This window comes from Emys orbicularis, chromosome 18 (genome assembly GCF_028017835.1).
Source record: "Emys orbicularis isolate rEmyOrb1 chromosome 18, rEmyOrb1.hap1, whole genome shotgun sequence".
Lineage (NCBI taxonomy): Eukaryota > Metazoa > Chordata > Testudines > Emydidae > Emys > Emys orbicularis.
The window spans coordinates 11,989,045-12,003,457 of NC_088700.1; the positions used below are offsets into that span (position 1 = coordinate 11,989,045).

At 56.0% G+C, this 14,413-nt stretch overlaps 1 protein-coding gene across 1 annotated transcript in view; it reads right to left on the reverse strand.

Annotated features, from left to right (window-relative positions):
• Positions 1-14,413, reverse strand: part of HMCN2 (hemicentin 2) — a 115,084-nt gene that overhangs the window by 59,905 nt on the left and 40,766 nt on the right. Inside the window, exons 23-30 of the mRNA XM_065418725.1 lie at positions 11,660-11,787; positions 8,557-8,829; positions 7,795-7,878; positions 4,868-5,059; positions 3,624-3,754; positions 3,312-3,459; positions 2,018-2,144; positions 1,069-1,223 (exon numbers count right to left, since the gene is read on the reverse strand). Of these exons, the coding sequence (XP_065274797.1) occupies positions 1,069-1,223; positions 2,018-2,144; positions 3,312-3,459; positions 3,624-3,754; positions 4,868-5,059; positions 7,795-7,878; positions 8,557-8,829; positions 11,660-11,787 (1,238 nt within the window). The remainder of the gene's footprint in view (positions 1-1,068; positions 1,224-2,017; positions 2,145-3,311; positions 3,460-3,623; positions 3,755-4,867; positions 5,060-7,794; positions 7,879-8,556; positions 8,830-11,659; positions 11,788-14,413) is intronic.

The window sequence follows — 14,413 nt, forward strand, 5'->3', positions numbered from 1 at the left end:
TCCAGCAGTGGCCTGGGTACCCAAACCCCTATGTACTCCGTGGTCATGCCTGATGCTAGAGCAGGTGAGCCCCCGTAACACACATGGCAGGAGAGGGCTCCTTTCTGGCCCCGGAAGCAGTTAGGGAAGGATGGAGGCTCAGAGATTGAGGGTTGGTGGTGAGGAAACAGGGGAGTAAAGGAGACTTACGTTAAGGGCAGTGCATTGGCATGGTGCAGCTGTCACCCACTGGGTAACACCACAGAGGCTTCTCGCGCACCCCGAACGTACAGATCAGCACACAGATGGAGAGCAATGAGCATCTGTAGACAACAGGCGCGTGGCCCACTGCCACCACCATTAGACAGCCCGAAGGGGCAACGCCTAACTGGATCGTCAATTACTTTAACTAGACTTGGCCTCAAGGGCCATGGAGGAAGAGATTGGGGGAGATAATCTCTCTCTAGGTGCATCTACACTGCAGCTTGGGGCCAGCCTCCCAGCCCGGGTAGACAGACTGGGCTAGTGGGACTCGAGCTAGTGCAGGGGTGGGCAAACTTCCGGCCCATTAGACGTTTTTATCTGGTCCTCGAGCTCCCTGGTACGGCCGCCTTGGTGTCACTGCTGGTAGGGCCCCTGGGAGTCCCCAGTACCACCCCTGTAGAGCTCCTCTCCCACTGCGCTACACCCCATAAGTCCTTGGTAACATCCCTTATAGAGCCCCCCATGCTACACCCCATAGAGTCCCCCTACGCCCCCAGGCATTTATGGCCCGCCATACAATCTCCATACCCAGATGCGGCCCTCAGGCCAAGAAGTTTGCCCACTCCTGAGCTAGCGCACCAAAACCACCTGAGCTCAGACCCTGGAGGTCGGGAGGGCTTGAGAGCCCCAGCTGCCACCTGACCCGCCATGTCCACACTGCTACTTTTAGCGCATTGGCTCGAGCCCATCGCTCCGGTCTGGGAGGCTCACTCCAAGCTGCAGTGTAGACGTACCTATTGTCACACACACACTACTTCCGTTTGCGGTTCTAAGCGCAGGTCACAGGGGAAATTTCCAAGAGGAAATTCCACTTTGGGAACTTACTGTAAACATGCAGTTGGAAAGTCTTGGCTTGCTGGCCAGCCTGGTTGAAGGCCAGGCACTGGTACTTCCCTTGGTCCCTCAGCTGGCTGGCCTGGATCCTCAACACCTGTCTCTGCTCCAAGAGCTGGATCTGGGAGTTCATCGGGGCAAGAGGCCTGAGGATACAGAAGACTCAGAACAAGGCATAAGACCACAGCCAGAGGGCAGAGCCTGCTGCATTTAGGGCAACGGTGCTAGTGAATCCTGGGAGGTTTTATCCTTGTTTAGTAAATGCGGTGCCGGCGAAAGGCGCTAGATAGACTGCCCTGGAGACCCAGACCCTCTGTTTGCCCACAGAAATGGGGCAGCCGTTGCAAAAACTCCCCCACATCCGACTCCACCCTGACGTACCCCTCACAAGTTCCGAGGGGGTGTCTGATCACAAGGCTCTGGGGATCAGATCAACTCCAGAGCACGGCAGCTCCCAGGGCAGAGCCCTCGCACCTTGAAGCTGCACCATCACCGTGTGCTGCACTGTCCCGTAGCGACGCCACGGCAGAGCTATTCCCCGGCGGGAGAGCCAGCCTGGCCTGCAGGACGGCACGCAGCTTGCACGGATCCCATCGTGATGGGCCTGTGAGCTGGAGGAACCCTCTCCGGGGAGGAGAGGTGAGAGCTCTGTCCTTGGCCTCCGTGCTGAGACTGCCAAGGAGGGTCTCAGCGATGGACGTTCTGAGGAAGTGGCTGGAAAGGGCACCGGGTTTCCGAAAGCACTTTCTCTGCTCCTGGAGCCCATTCTCTACCTGCATGTAGTGTGGGGTCCCTAGCGCCTGCCCCGGCTTACTCCCTACCCACCTCGCAACCCCGTTAAACCCAAGCCTTCTGCAGCCTCCAGCCGACCCGAGCTGGCCGCGTCCCCGGGCACCAGGGAGCCCCGGCCGGTGACTTGCAACAGCCGCTGTGCACTTACTGTCCATCCTTCATCCACTCCACCTGGGGAGGCGGCACGCCCGTGGTCCGACACGCCAGCTCCACCTCAGAGCCCGCCAGCACTGACACCTCGTGGGGCGACCCCAAGCCGTACACCACGGGTGAGACTAGGGGAGGAAAGGAAGGAGATCCTGGGAGAGCCAAAATGACAATGGCCAAGGATATGGGCGGTGAGGGGATGACCTGGGGGCAGGGAGGGGTGGTTTGATTGTTGCTCTGTAAGGGGATTAACAGCTTTATTACAGTTTATAAGGTGCATTCAAGATGCATGTCGGTTTCACCGTCCTCCTCCCATTCACCTTCCACATGCAGTCCAGAGAGAGGAAGGAGAACAACCATGCCCTGGCGTCCTACGGGGGCAGGGGCGGGGTTAGCAAAATAAAGGCAGGTGACAGTGGAAAATTGCTGCACTTCCTTACTGAAGTGCAGCCACTCCCAGGCTTCTCAGGAGGCGATGGCTCAGCAGAGCTTCTCCCCTTTAACTCCTCATTCATTCAACACCCTCTCTCACTGAGAAAGTCAATCAGGAAGTGTCGTTTACTCCTTCTCATAACACAAGAACTGGGGGCCAGCGTATGAAATCAATAGGCAGCAGGTTTAAAGCAAACAAAAGGAAGTACTTCTTCACACAACGCACAGTCAACCTGTGGAACTCCTTGCCAGAGGATGTTGTGAAGGCCAAGACTATAACAGGGTTCAAAAAAGAACTAGATAAATTTGTGGAGGATAGGTCCATCCATGGCTATTAGCCGGGATGGGCAGGGATGGTGTCCCTAGCCTCTGTTTGCCAGAAGCTGGGAATGAGCGATTTTGATGATTACCTGTTCTGTTCATTCCCCCCGGGGCACCAGGCATTGGCCACTGTCGGAAGACAGGACACTGGGCTGGATGGACCTTTGGTCTGATCCAGTCTGGCCATTCTTATGTTCTTATGAACATTACGCACCTGGCCAAACTCAGACCTGGTGTAAGAGGGTGCAACTCTCAGGAAGTCAATGGAGTTGCACTTGCTTACTCCAACCTCTAAATTCAACCCCGTGGATTCAACCCGTGGCCTGCACCCCTGTTGGCTTTGGGGAGGTGGAGGATTAGTGGCTGCCAAGGAAGTTAAGCCCTTCCCCTGACGGACTGTCAGCAGGCTGGCTGGTTAGCCCTGGTGGGAGGGCTGGGACACTGGGATTAGTGTCTCTCCCATCAGCCCCTAAGCAGATTTCGCTGGCATGACCAGGAATACTTTTGCCTTAGACAGAAGGAGGCTAAGACCCGTGACTCACCTAGAACAAGGACGTGGAAGTGTCTTTGCACCTCACCAACCCTGTTCACAGCTTTGCAGGTGTAGGACCCCGCATCCTCCTTCCGCACCTTGTGGACCCTGATGGACTGGGCTCCACTGAGGAAACGGAGGCGGCCACTCTCCGTGAGCTGTGGGGAAATAGCTAGAATTAGAACAAGGTGGGAAGCACCTTACCCACTGCTACCCAGCTCCAGATCAGAGCCCCTGACTTCTGCTGCCATTCTCCAATCAAGGGACAGCAGCACCCTCTGACGCCGAAGGTGTCCACTAGCTCTCTTCTGCTGCAACTTACCAACTGCCCATCCTTGTACCAGGTGACTGTAGGGGCTGGGATGCCAGAAACATCACAATCCAGAGTCAGGGGCTGGCCGGCCAGGATGGAGACGTTCCTCCTGGGGCCGTCACCTCTCAGCTCAGGGGGTGCTGTGAAAGGAGAGGAACAGCCACGTCGGGACAGGAACAAGCAGAGGAACGCAGAGCTGACTCACCGGGCTAGTGCACGCCTTTCAGATGAACACACACCAAGCAAACCTGGACATATCTGGCCACTCAACGGCTGTATCGACAGAAACCAGGCATGCACAGACCAACCCGTCCATCAGCCCAGGGGCCCACCTGCCTCTCCAGCACAGTGGGAGAGGGCTTGCCCACACGTTCCTTGTATGTCCGGGAACAGATTCTCCAGATGGCAAATGACGGGTCTGTGCCTATGAGAAAGCTGCCTGCAGCCAGCTAGCAAAGAGGGCGAAGTGACCTTGGCTGGAACACGAGGGCATCCAAAGTGCCTGGGGAGCTGGCTAAAAGTTCCTTGCCACATTTTGGCAACCGGACAGGACAGACTGATGGGACTGGGGGTGGGGAGAGACTCTTTGCTGACCCACATCCTATCCCGCTGAGCTGAGCATGCCCAGAAAGCAGGGCATGGGGGAGCTCAGTGGCTGAGCAGCCTCCGGGGTCCAATGTGGTGAGAACCTGTAGGAGTCAGTGAGATATTCCCAGTTAGGAGACTGGTTTGTTTCTGTATCTCCCGGCTCTGGAGCCTTGCTCGTGTCCTCCCTTCTCACCTGTAGGAGCAGGAGGAGCTCTCCACAAGCCCCTTTTAGCCCCAGCATTGTGGGCTCACGGCTGAGGCTTTAAAGTCAAGCCCGAAGCTTCCCAGTTCATTTGTCCTTGACACCCCTCTGCCTCTCCTCCCGTCCCCCCACATGGCACAGGGGTGGGAGGCAAGAGGCCTTCTCTAGGGAATTGACCCCAATGTTCCCCAGGACGCCAGGAGATCAGAAAAACTAGGACTTTCCCCCAGCATCCCTCCCCACATACGGCCCCACCAGCTCAGCTCCAGACAGCCGACCAGAGTCCAGGCTCTGCTCTCAGGTTCAGTCACAGCTCCCACGGGGGAGATTGCCCTTGCTGGCAACAGAGAGCGCAGACCAGGACTGGGTATGGAGCCCAATCTGCTGCACCCAAGCACTGGACAACCTCCCTCCCCAACCTCCCAGCACCGGGATCTGCTCCATCCACGCGGCCCCCTCTTACCGTAAACCACGAGCTTGGTTCTCCTCTGCACAGAGCCTGCCTCGTTGGTCGCCAGGCACGTGTACTCTCCGCTGTCGCTGGGCAGCACAGAGCCAATCACCAAAGAGCCCTCGTCCAGCACCGAGGAGCCCGGTAAGCTGCCCAGGAGCTCGGCAGAGTTCTTTAGCCAGAGGATGGCCGGCTTCGGCATGCCTGTGGATCAGCCAGACAGCTGCAGCTCTCTCTAGACAAGAGCGACTCGCGCAGATGCCCCGTTTCACCCCCACTCCTTGATGCCCCCATCGCAGCCCCACACCCCAACATTCAGGGAAGTAGAAGCTGCAGGGTGGGTACCACCTGTTAGAGGAATAGGTGCTGCCTGCAAAATTTAGATCTCAATGCACACCCCTAGAACACAGGGCGATGCTCAGATCCAGGGGTCTAGTCGGAGTCCTATCTCGGGCGGCAGCTAGCTCCTGGATGGGGCTACCCTGCCTGCCGTACTCTGCTCAAGGCCAGTTCCCGAGTGCCTGTCTGGTGGCCCCTTTCAGCGCTGCCTTTGGTGGCCGGCCCACCCCACACATTAAATGCGTGCGTCACACACCGAGAAGTTGCTCCCAGAGCCCTGTCGGAATGATGGTCTCAAATCCGTGTCGGTGTGCAGCATGCTGATAGCCACACGGAGGCGCTCCAGGCACAGCTTTACTTCCCGGCTCCGTCCCTCCCCTGCAGTGCCAGGCTCGGCTAAGGGGAAATTAACAGCACCAAGCTCCCCGGGGGAAAAGTCAGTCAGGGGCTGCATCCCCTCACGCCCACCCCACCCAGAGTGCATTGACTGACATGCCGCCCCCAGGGCGGTCCCTGGCCATGCGGTGATGGCTGTATCCTGGGCTGATTGAGGCCAGAGGCACCGTTATCACCCAGTTACAAGCAAGGCCGCCCAGAGGATTCAGGGGACCTGGGGGCAAAGCAATTTTGGGGGCCCCTTCCATAAAAAAAAGTTGCAATATTATAGAATACTATATTCTCGTGGGGGCCCCTCTGGGGCCAGGGGCAAATTGCCCCACTTCCCCCCCCCCCCCCCCCGGGCGGCCCTGGTTACAAGGGACATCCCCCCGCCCCTCGACTTACAAGGGATGTTGCACATTCTCACTGCATGGACCACATCTTCCTAGCAAGAGCGATTCGTAGCACCTCCCCTCCCATGCAGCACGGTACCGTCCCCCCCAATGCAGAGCTACCCAGCAGGCACCAAGGCTGGCTCCTTTCCAGCTGCTCCTACAGGATGTTCTGGGCAAGGAAGAGCCCAGACTCCTATAGAAGCCACTGGAGACGAGGGAAAGGAGCTGGTACCATGTGACCTGCCAGCGCTCCACCACCCACCACCACATGTGCCACGGACACCTGGCAGGGCGCGGCTGTTGTACCGCAATGTCTGCTCCTTCCTGCTCTCTGATTGGCTACTATAAATCCTGTCTGCTCTGACTGGCGACTTCTCGGCCATCTCCAGCTAAAGCTGCCCGGTGGGTGAGTCAGGGGCAGCGCCGGGCCTGGCGTGAAAGTCTGGATTCCCAACTCACTCCTGAGCCAGCAGAAGGAGAGATGGAAGACAAGGAGCAAGGATGGAAGGAGTAAAAGAAAGAAAAGCCAGGGCAATTTCTGCCCGTCTTCCTATCCCAGGACCAGGGATGTTCCCTGAGGCTGCCCCATCTGTGACAAACACCCACTGATCTGCATCCAAGACACTAAGGAGTCTGGTGGCACCTTAAAGACCAAGACACTGCGCATCCCGGAAGATCAGGGCACTGCCCCCTCCGCTCCCACTCCAGACATCAGGACGCTGTAGCTACTGCAGGAGTTCTCATCTGAGATCCCAGGCCCAATGAGACCCCGAATGGCTGCAGGTTATTCATGCTTTCCAGGGAGCGGGTGGAGAAAACCGACTCAGGGCAGATCTGGAAAGAGCTAGCTGCGGAGAAGGCAGGGCAGGATGCGGGTGCAGTGAGAATAAACCTGCTGCTTACGTTTCCCTGGGTACTCCCGGCTGTGGAACTGACCCGGCTCTATTGACCTGCGGCCTCCATCTTTGAGCTCAGGGAATAGAGTTGAGGACCAGGCCAGCTGTGCCATGAAGAACCCGCATGAACTTCAACACAAGCCATTCAGGCGCCTCGCCATCCCGTGGCGTGCTCTCATACTGAGTCAGGCCCTGCCTCTCTAAGCGTGGGGAGGGGCATCTTCCACGGACAGCCAGCACCCAGGAGGGCCCTGAGCAACCAGGAGCTGATTCACTGACTAAGGGAGTCAGACACCTTGGAAGATCTGAGGTCAGAGGCCGCGTAGGCTGGCGGGTAAAGGGCACAGGAGTGGCACTCCGGAGACCTGGGCTCTATTCCCAGCTCTGCCACTGACCTGCTGGGTGAACGTGGGCAACTCGCCCAGATCCGTCTGTAAATGGGGATCACGATACCTCCCCACCTTTGAGCTCAGAAGAGTCACCTGACCGTCTGCAGTGCCCAGAGAGCAGGCCCTGGGCCGGTCGCCCTGGTAGGGTTGGGTTTCCAGGACGGTGGGGATTGCTGAGAATGACTAAGGGGCTGCACCTTGGAGAACATGGCTGCACCCCAAATATGGACCTGGTGACCCCCAGTTCAGAATGGAAGTCCCTCCTGGTCCCCGTTAACATCACACACACCAGGCAGGGAACTGAAACACAGGGAAAGGGCTGTGGGTAGAGAATTGTACTGTGGGTAAATATTATATTTTTCACATAAGGAAACTGAGGCACAGTGAGGGGAGGTGATTTGCCCAAAGCTTCCCAGGAACTCAGTAGCAGAGTCAGGATTAGAACCCAGATCTCTTGATTCCCAGGCCAGCGCTCTAACCACTAGTCCATGATGCCTTTCTGATGCTAGAACCCCCCCCAGCTCAAGGAGTTGGTCTCTTACCTTTGGCGGGGCAGGGCAGGGTGACGTTCTCATGGAGCACTCGTTCTAGCAGGACATCTGCACTCTCATCCAGGTAGGGCGGCTCTGGAGGGGACAGAAGTTGCACCGATGGTTCATTTGGTCCCGTTTGTGACTCTCTGGCCTAATCCCCTAGGGGAGAGTTTGGCCCCCCGATGTCTTGCCCCCTTTGGAGACTCATCTCGGGGAAAGAGGAGCAGAGGTATGAACTAATGGATGTTAGTCACGCTGGAACGAGCTAGAGCGGGAACCAGGATCAAGGCAGGATCCTTGGGGCACCTGGTTCTGGAGGGGGCTCCAAGGACGCCCCCACCCTGCTGGGCTGAGACAGGCGCTCTGCTCACAGAAGAGGGTACGGCACAAAGACCTGCTGGTGGCATGTGGCAGCAGCGGACCTTCCACCCACGTGGCAAGGGAGAGGAAGGGAACCTTGGAATTTGGAAGGACCTAGGCCCCATTTAACCTTAATCTCACTTCACTCTCCTCCCTGGCCAGGCCCTGCACCTTTAACCCCAAGCTGCAGATTGCTCCTGAGTAACTTCCTGGCCAGTGCGGCTGTCGGTCCTGCTCTGTGCCCGATCCAGAGAACACGAGTCTGTTACAGCCCCAGCCAGAGCAACTCCTTCCCTTAACTGTGGAGGTCCCCCGTTCATGCCTTACCGTTGCCCATGACGGCAGCCATCACCTCAGGGAGCCCCATGAAAGAGAAAGAGCCGTGTCATGCACCCGGGATTCAGCACTCACCCAGCACCTCCACCACGAACTCAATGGTGTCTTCTCCAGCGCTGCTGGCTGCAATACACCGGTACCGCCCCGAATCGGAGACCCGCACGTCCAGGATGTTGATCGTCCCATCGGGCCCCTCCAGGAAATCCTGGTCACCCACCCTCAGCGGGCTGCCGCCCTTGGACCATCTGAGCTTGGGGACCGGATCGCCATGAGCCACGCATGGCAGGTCCAGTGTGTGACCCACTAGCACCTTCAGGACCTTGGGGCCCGGCTGAACTCGAGGAGGCACTGAAATAAAGAGAACGTACAGGAAGGACAGCGGCGTAAATGGCTCTTGGAATCTCCTCTGAGCCAAAGATCTCAGACTCTGGGGGCGGGACATTAGTGTCATTAGCCCCATTGTACAGAGGGTGAAACTGAGGCAGGGAGAGGTAAAGTGACATGCCCAAGGTCTCTTGGGGATTCAGTAGCAAAGCCAGGGATAGAACCCAGGAGTCCTGAGCCCTTGTTCTCTGCTCTGACCATTACTACACTGTTCTGTCATGAGAAGAGGAGTCATAGCCCAGTGCCCGCTTCGTGGCAGCCCTAGCTGTGTATTTTTTCGTTCCATACAGGGCTGCTTGATAGCGCTTCAGAGTTGACATTCTGGGCAAAATTAGCTCCCTTTTGAGCAAAGCTTTTGCCATGAAGACAGAGCCATTCCAGACTGGGGACATGTACTGGAGCGGGGAGAGCGAATGTGGATTTGCTCTCTCGCCATGACAAAGGCATCCACTGTGCTGAAACAGAGAGGGCAGGGCTTCCCTGCCTTAATCGTTGGGTCTAATGGCCCCCAAGGACGTTACTCGATGAAAAGTGGGGCCCTGGCCAGGTGAACAGTTACGGCTGGCTTTACAGGCAATGGACGAGATCAGCACATGGACATGGACATGGACTCAGGCGGCCTCACCACTTTGTGAGACACCAGCCAACGAAACAGTTATTCCAGGGGTAAAGTATGGTTTACTAGTGAGAGGGAGAACCAGCCGACCAGGGTTCTAGTCTCGCTGTGGGACTTTGGGCAAGAGCTGTTAACTGTTGCATGCCTCAGTTTCCCCCTTTGTAAAATGTGGGGTTTCCAGGGACCCACTTCACAATGGGATTGCAGGGCTCCATCCGTCCATGTTCACAAAGCTCTTGGAGATGGTGGGAAATTATTCCTAGAACCCGCTCAGAGCAGTGCATCCTCCTGCACTAGATCCCTGCTGCCCAGCGGCCACAGACCATGTCTAGCGTTGCATCTGCCCATCGGAACCACCTCTCCTTTACAAACACAGCCACGCCATCGGCTCGGCCCGGTCCATGCCGCTGCAGCAGTGCGGATCACCTGTCCCTAGTCGAGACGTGCTGCTGTTTGGCTGAACATGCAGAGTGTTTACCCACATTCATAAACCATTCAGCCTCGAGCTATTTTTAAAGCAGACAGTAACACAGGGCACCTCGCCTGCATTAAACCCGGCTCTAACCAGCCCCTCACTGAAACGGATGAACAGTTCGTAGAAACCCAAGTCAGAGCTTCACCTCCTCTGCTTGCAGCATCTTGGACTGCTCTCCCAGCGCAAGCGGACAAGGGGACCCTCCATCAAACTACAGGAGGGCTTCACGCCTTCACAGGGCATGTGGTGCCAACTCCCACCCTGTCTGGCAGAGCAGGAGAGCTATCCATCAGCCCCATGTAGGTGAGGTAGGTTCAAACCATGGGCACTGTTGGGGGGAGCCCTGTTTATGGACTCTGATCAGGCCAAGGGAAGAGAAAGAAATCTGATGACCACGTTGAAATGAACACGTAAACCCAGCCAGGACAGTGCTGGAACAGCAGATGTCGGCTCCTTAATGACTTTAGCATCTCCTGCATTTCTAACTCAGTAGCACGGTCATCCCTTTAGGTTAAATGCCTGCAATGCTTCCGGGCCAGCAGCAGGATAATTGTGTGAGCAGCTGTCTGTATACAGGGTCCCGTCCGAGCCTCACGTAGCCTCGCTGCGTATAAAGTTCAATACCATGCTGGTCTGGTCGGGAGTCTACATCCCGTCTGCTGGATCGAGGATGTACTGACACACAGTAGTGATTTGGGCAGTGATCCAGTGCTAAGCACAACACAAGGAAAGGCTGCTGCTGGTCTCAATGGGTGTTGGCTCTGGCCCCGGATGGGGTTCCCTCTTAGGATACTGGGGTCCGTTTACACTGGGAAATTAGTTGGTCACGTCCTGGAACCTCTCTGAACACGCGACCTTATGACCAATTTCAAGTGACACAGCCGGGGCAGGCAGTGTGGCTGGGACGTGCCCCGTGCTGCTGCCAGCGCACCTCCCATCCGGACACAAGCTTCTGAACAGCTTTCAACAAGCCACGCCCAGCCTGTTCTAGCTGGCCCTGAAGCGTTGCCACCCAAACCTTCCCAGGAAACCATCGATTTCCCAGCTCAGCCTTTTTCACTCCTTGTTCCAACCAAGAGTCCTAGGGACCAGGGATGTTATTCTTTGAGCAGAGGGGACCTGGATGCTCAGGCCCCTGTATTCAGTGTGAGCAATGCTGTGGTCACAAAATACCCAGATGGGAAAGACCCAACAGCAAACACATCAAACTAATGCAGAGGATCCAGCCTGGGGCATAACAAGGGGCAACGGGGCAGCCTAGTGACTGGGTGCCAGTGACGCTTCCTGGGATGTGAACTAGATAGCAAGAGAAGCCGCCCTAGGAGGCTCCCCCAGACCCCAAATCACTGGCCCAGCATAAACTGAGTCCCCTCCTTTCATCCCAGAACATTGCTGCCTATTCCCCTTAATGCCCAAATGCTACGGTGATGGGCACCGCACCACCTCCCTTGTAAGCTGGGAGATGAAATCGACAGATCCAAGCGCTGCCTGTAGTGGAACACCATCACCCTGCAAAGGGCTCCTGCTCCTTGCTGGGCATTTCCAGGCCCTAGAGCACAGCAGGCCAGGGGTACGTAGGACGTGACCCCGCTGTTCCAATGCAATCCCCCCACCGCCGCATACACACTTAATGACCTCAGCGCTCCACTGGCAGCTTATCTGCCCCAGGGACATGCCAGACAGAGCTCTGCTGGAACACGTACCTTGGACTTCCAGGAGGTAGCTCAGCGAGGAGTTCCCAGCTGGGTTCACTGCCATGCAGGTATAAAGGCCATTGTCAGTCACCCTGGGCTCAGCCAATCGGAGGGAGCCTGAAGGGAGGATGCTGTACCTAGATCAGAAGAGAACAGACCAACCAGGGTGATACCCTAAAGGAAAACCCTCAAGAGTGGAGAGAACAGCACATGGCCCCTTCTCTGCCTGGGTCTCCTTAAAGCTCTCTTAGCAGCCAGATGTTGTACATCAACGGGAGATGCCTGTATAATGACAGGGAATAGCATGCATGCGTCAGTTGTCCGGGAGAAGCAGAGGAGCCCTCTATGTACAGTTCCTCCCCACGCCAAAGACAGCCCACCTCCAGAGGCCATATATACCCCCCGGCCTGGGGCCAACCCCAAATCACCACCCTCAGCCTAACCTTGCCCTCCAAACGTGGCTCTTCCTACGGCATCCCTGCAGGATTCTCCTCTGCCTCACCCCTAGCTCCTTCTGCCCCAGAGTCACACTCTAACCCAGCGATATCCTGATCTGAGCCTGCCACCATCACTCAGCTGTAGTTACCCTGAATCCTTATGCAGGGGACACAAGAGAGGAGCGTAGGCCGAGTCCTGGAACCTGCCACAGACAAACAGACACCACAGTCCAGATACACAATGCACCAAATGACCAAAGACTGGGGAACATTCTCCAGGGATGAGACGAGCCATGTATGGCTCGAAGGCCCTTTGCTCAGCTCCTCCAGACGAAGGAGGAGAGCTCAAGCCGAGGTAGAAGAAGGAGACAGTTCACAAAGAGCTGCCCGTGGCTGGGAGGTCATTCCTGAGGGGGGCTGAACTGCCCCCGGAGATCGGCTACTGCAGCTGGAGCTGACCACATGCTCCCCTCCAGCTGCGACCCTGCTTTTGTCGGGGATCCTGCAGACGTGACATCACCACAGCCCACGTCCGCAGACTCCCTGCTGTGTGCTCCCGTCCATCAACCCAGCGAGCGAGGAGAGGCGGCTGTCCCCAGGCAGCAAGCAGAGCCAAGGGGAAAGGGTCATGGGGGGGGGGGGGCGGGGGACGGGATGGGACTGGAAGCAGACAAAGGAACTTAGACAGGCAAGAATGAAGAGGGGAAAAACTCCGCTGGGAGATGTTAAATCAAGGTCCCTTCCACGCAGCAATGGTGGCTGTTTAGGTGGGGGATAAAGATCAAGGGAAATTTTAACAAACTATAAGGCAGGGCGTCATGTTCCCTGTTATTAACCCCAGGACCACGGACCAACGATTCGACGTTTAAGGAGCCCTCATCCAGTAAGGACGCGAAGACAGTTTTAACAGAGGTTCCTACTTCTGAGGGTTAAACGTGATTTGCTTGGTCAGTTTGAACCTAGGAAAGTGACTCATGCTGGACAGCAAGTTCCAATCTCTCTCTAGATAGGCTCTTCTGGTAAAAAATCTTGGCTCCCTGGTGTGACCCGAGTCAGCTCCATTGACTTCACTGAAGGATGAATTTGGCCCTCCAACGTTAACACGCGTTAACAGAAATTGCCTCTAAACCCACATCCTGCCACAGATAAAAGCTATTACTGGGCCCCGAACTGCTGCTCTCCCTACACATCTGCTGCACTTAATTCCAAGTTTTGCAAAGCACTCTGCATATGAGAAAAATGATGTAAAGCCCAATTGCTGCATGGCGTTGCTGTGCACTATTAAACAGCTGCCACTTTCCACCCCAGAGGCGGCTGCATTTCAATGTCAGCTGACACAGTGTGTAAGCTCTTGCACCAAATTCATCCCGGACATTGCTCCATTGAAGTAAATGGAAATACAGTTGGGGATGAATTTAGTACATTAATATTAACTTAATGGGAAAAAAAAACAATGGAAGGTGAAAAACAATAAACTATTAGTGTTTGCTATGGAGCAGTGAAAAGAAAAGCAATTTACCTCCTACTTCAGTACGTTACTACGGTCAGGCCAAGTGCTGTAAGTCATCACCAATACAACTCCAAGGAATTCCTTCCTGGGAAGATCACTTCCCAAGACTCAAGATACTACCCAGTGTTTTGAGCAGGGGAGAGGTGGGAGAGAGAGATGGGAGGTCCGCCCACCCACTCATGCAGGACTCAGAATGAAATATGTGTGGTGGTGGCAGTCCTCCAGACGCCTGACCACCAGGGAAACATTTCAGGGTGAGTGGTACGTGACTATTCCAGCCCCTGAATAACCAGTCAAGCTGGCAGCTCCCAAGACCACAAGCTGGCGAGAGGAGAGTTTGGTAGGAAGTTTCCTCATTGAAGTCCACATCATTGGATTTTTTTCTCATATGCAGAGTCTCTCGCTCTGACACTAACCCACACTTCAGCATCCCCTCTCACGCACACAGACATCGCTCCTACCCCTGGAGGAAGGCACCGGCCGACGCGAAGATTCCCCAACACAAACGCAATGATAAATGTCCGTTGATAAAAGGAATCAGCTGCATGTCTGTAGCAATGGGCCCAATGACGTTCGGAGTCAGGACTTTGGTTTGGCCTGCGACCGTGGGATCGGGATCCAGGTCAGACACTGGAGAAGTTGGGGAGTGCAGGGGAGGGTTTGGAATGCAAGGGTTTGGTCCAGGACCCACCGCTAGTTTACCATAGGGGACTGAACAGCTATACCGCTCATCGGAGACAGCCACTGGACGGAGTCAGGAGAGGAAGGATGGTCCAGTGGTTAGGGCACTAGGGTTCAAATCCCTGTTCTGCCAGA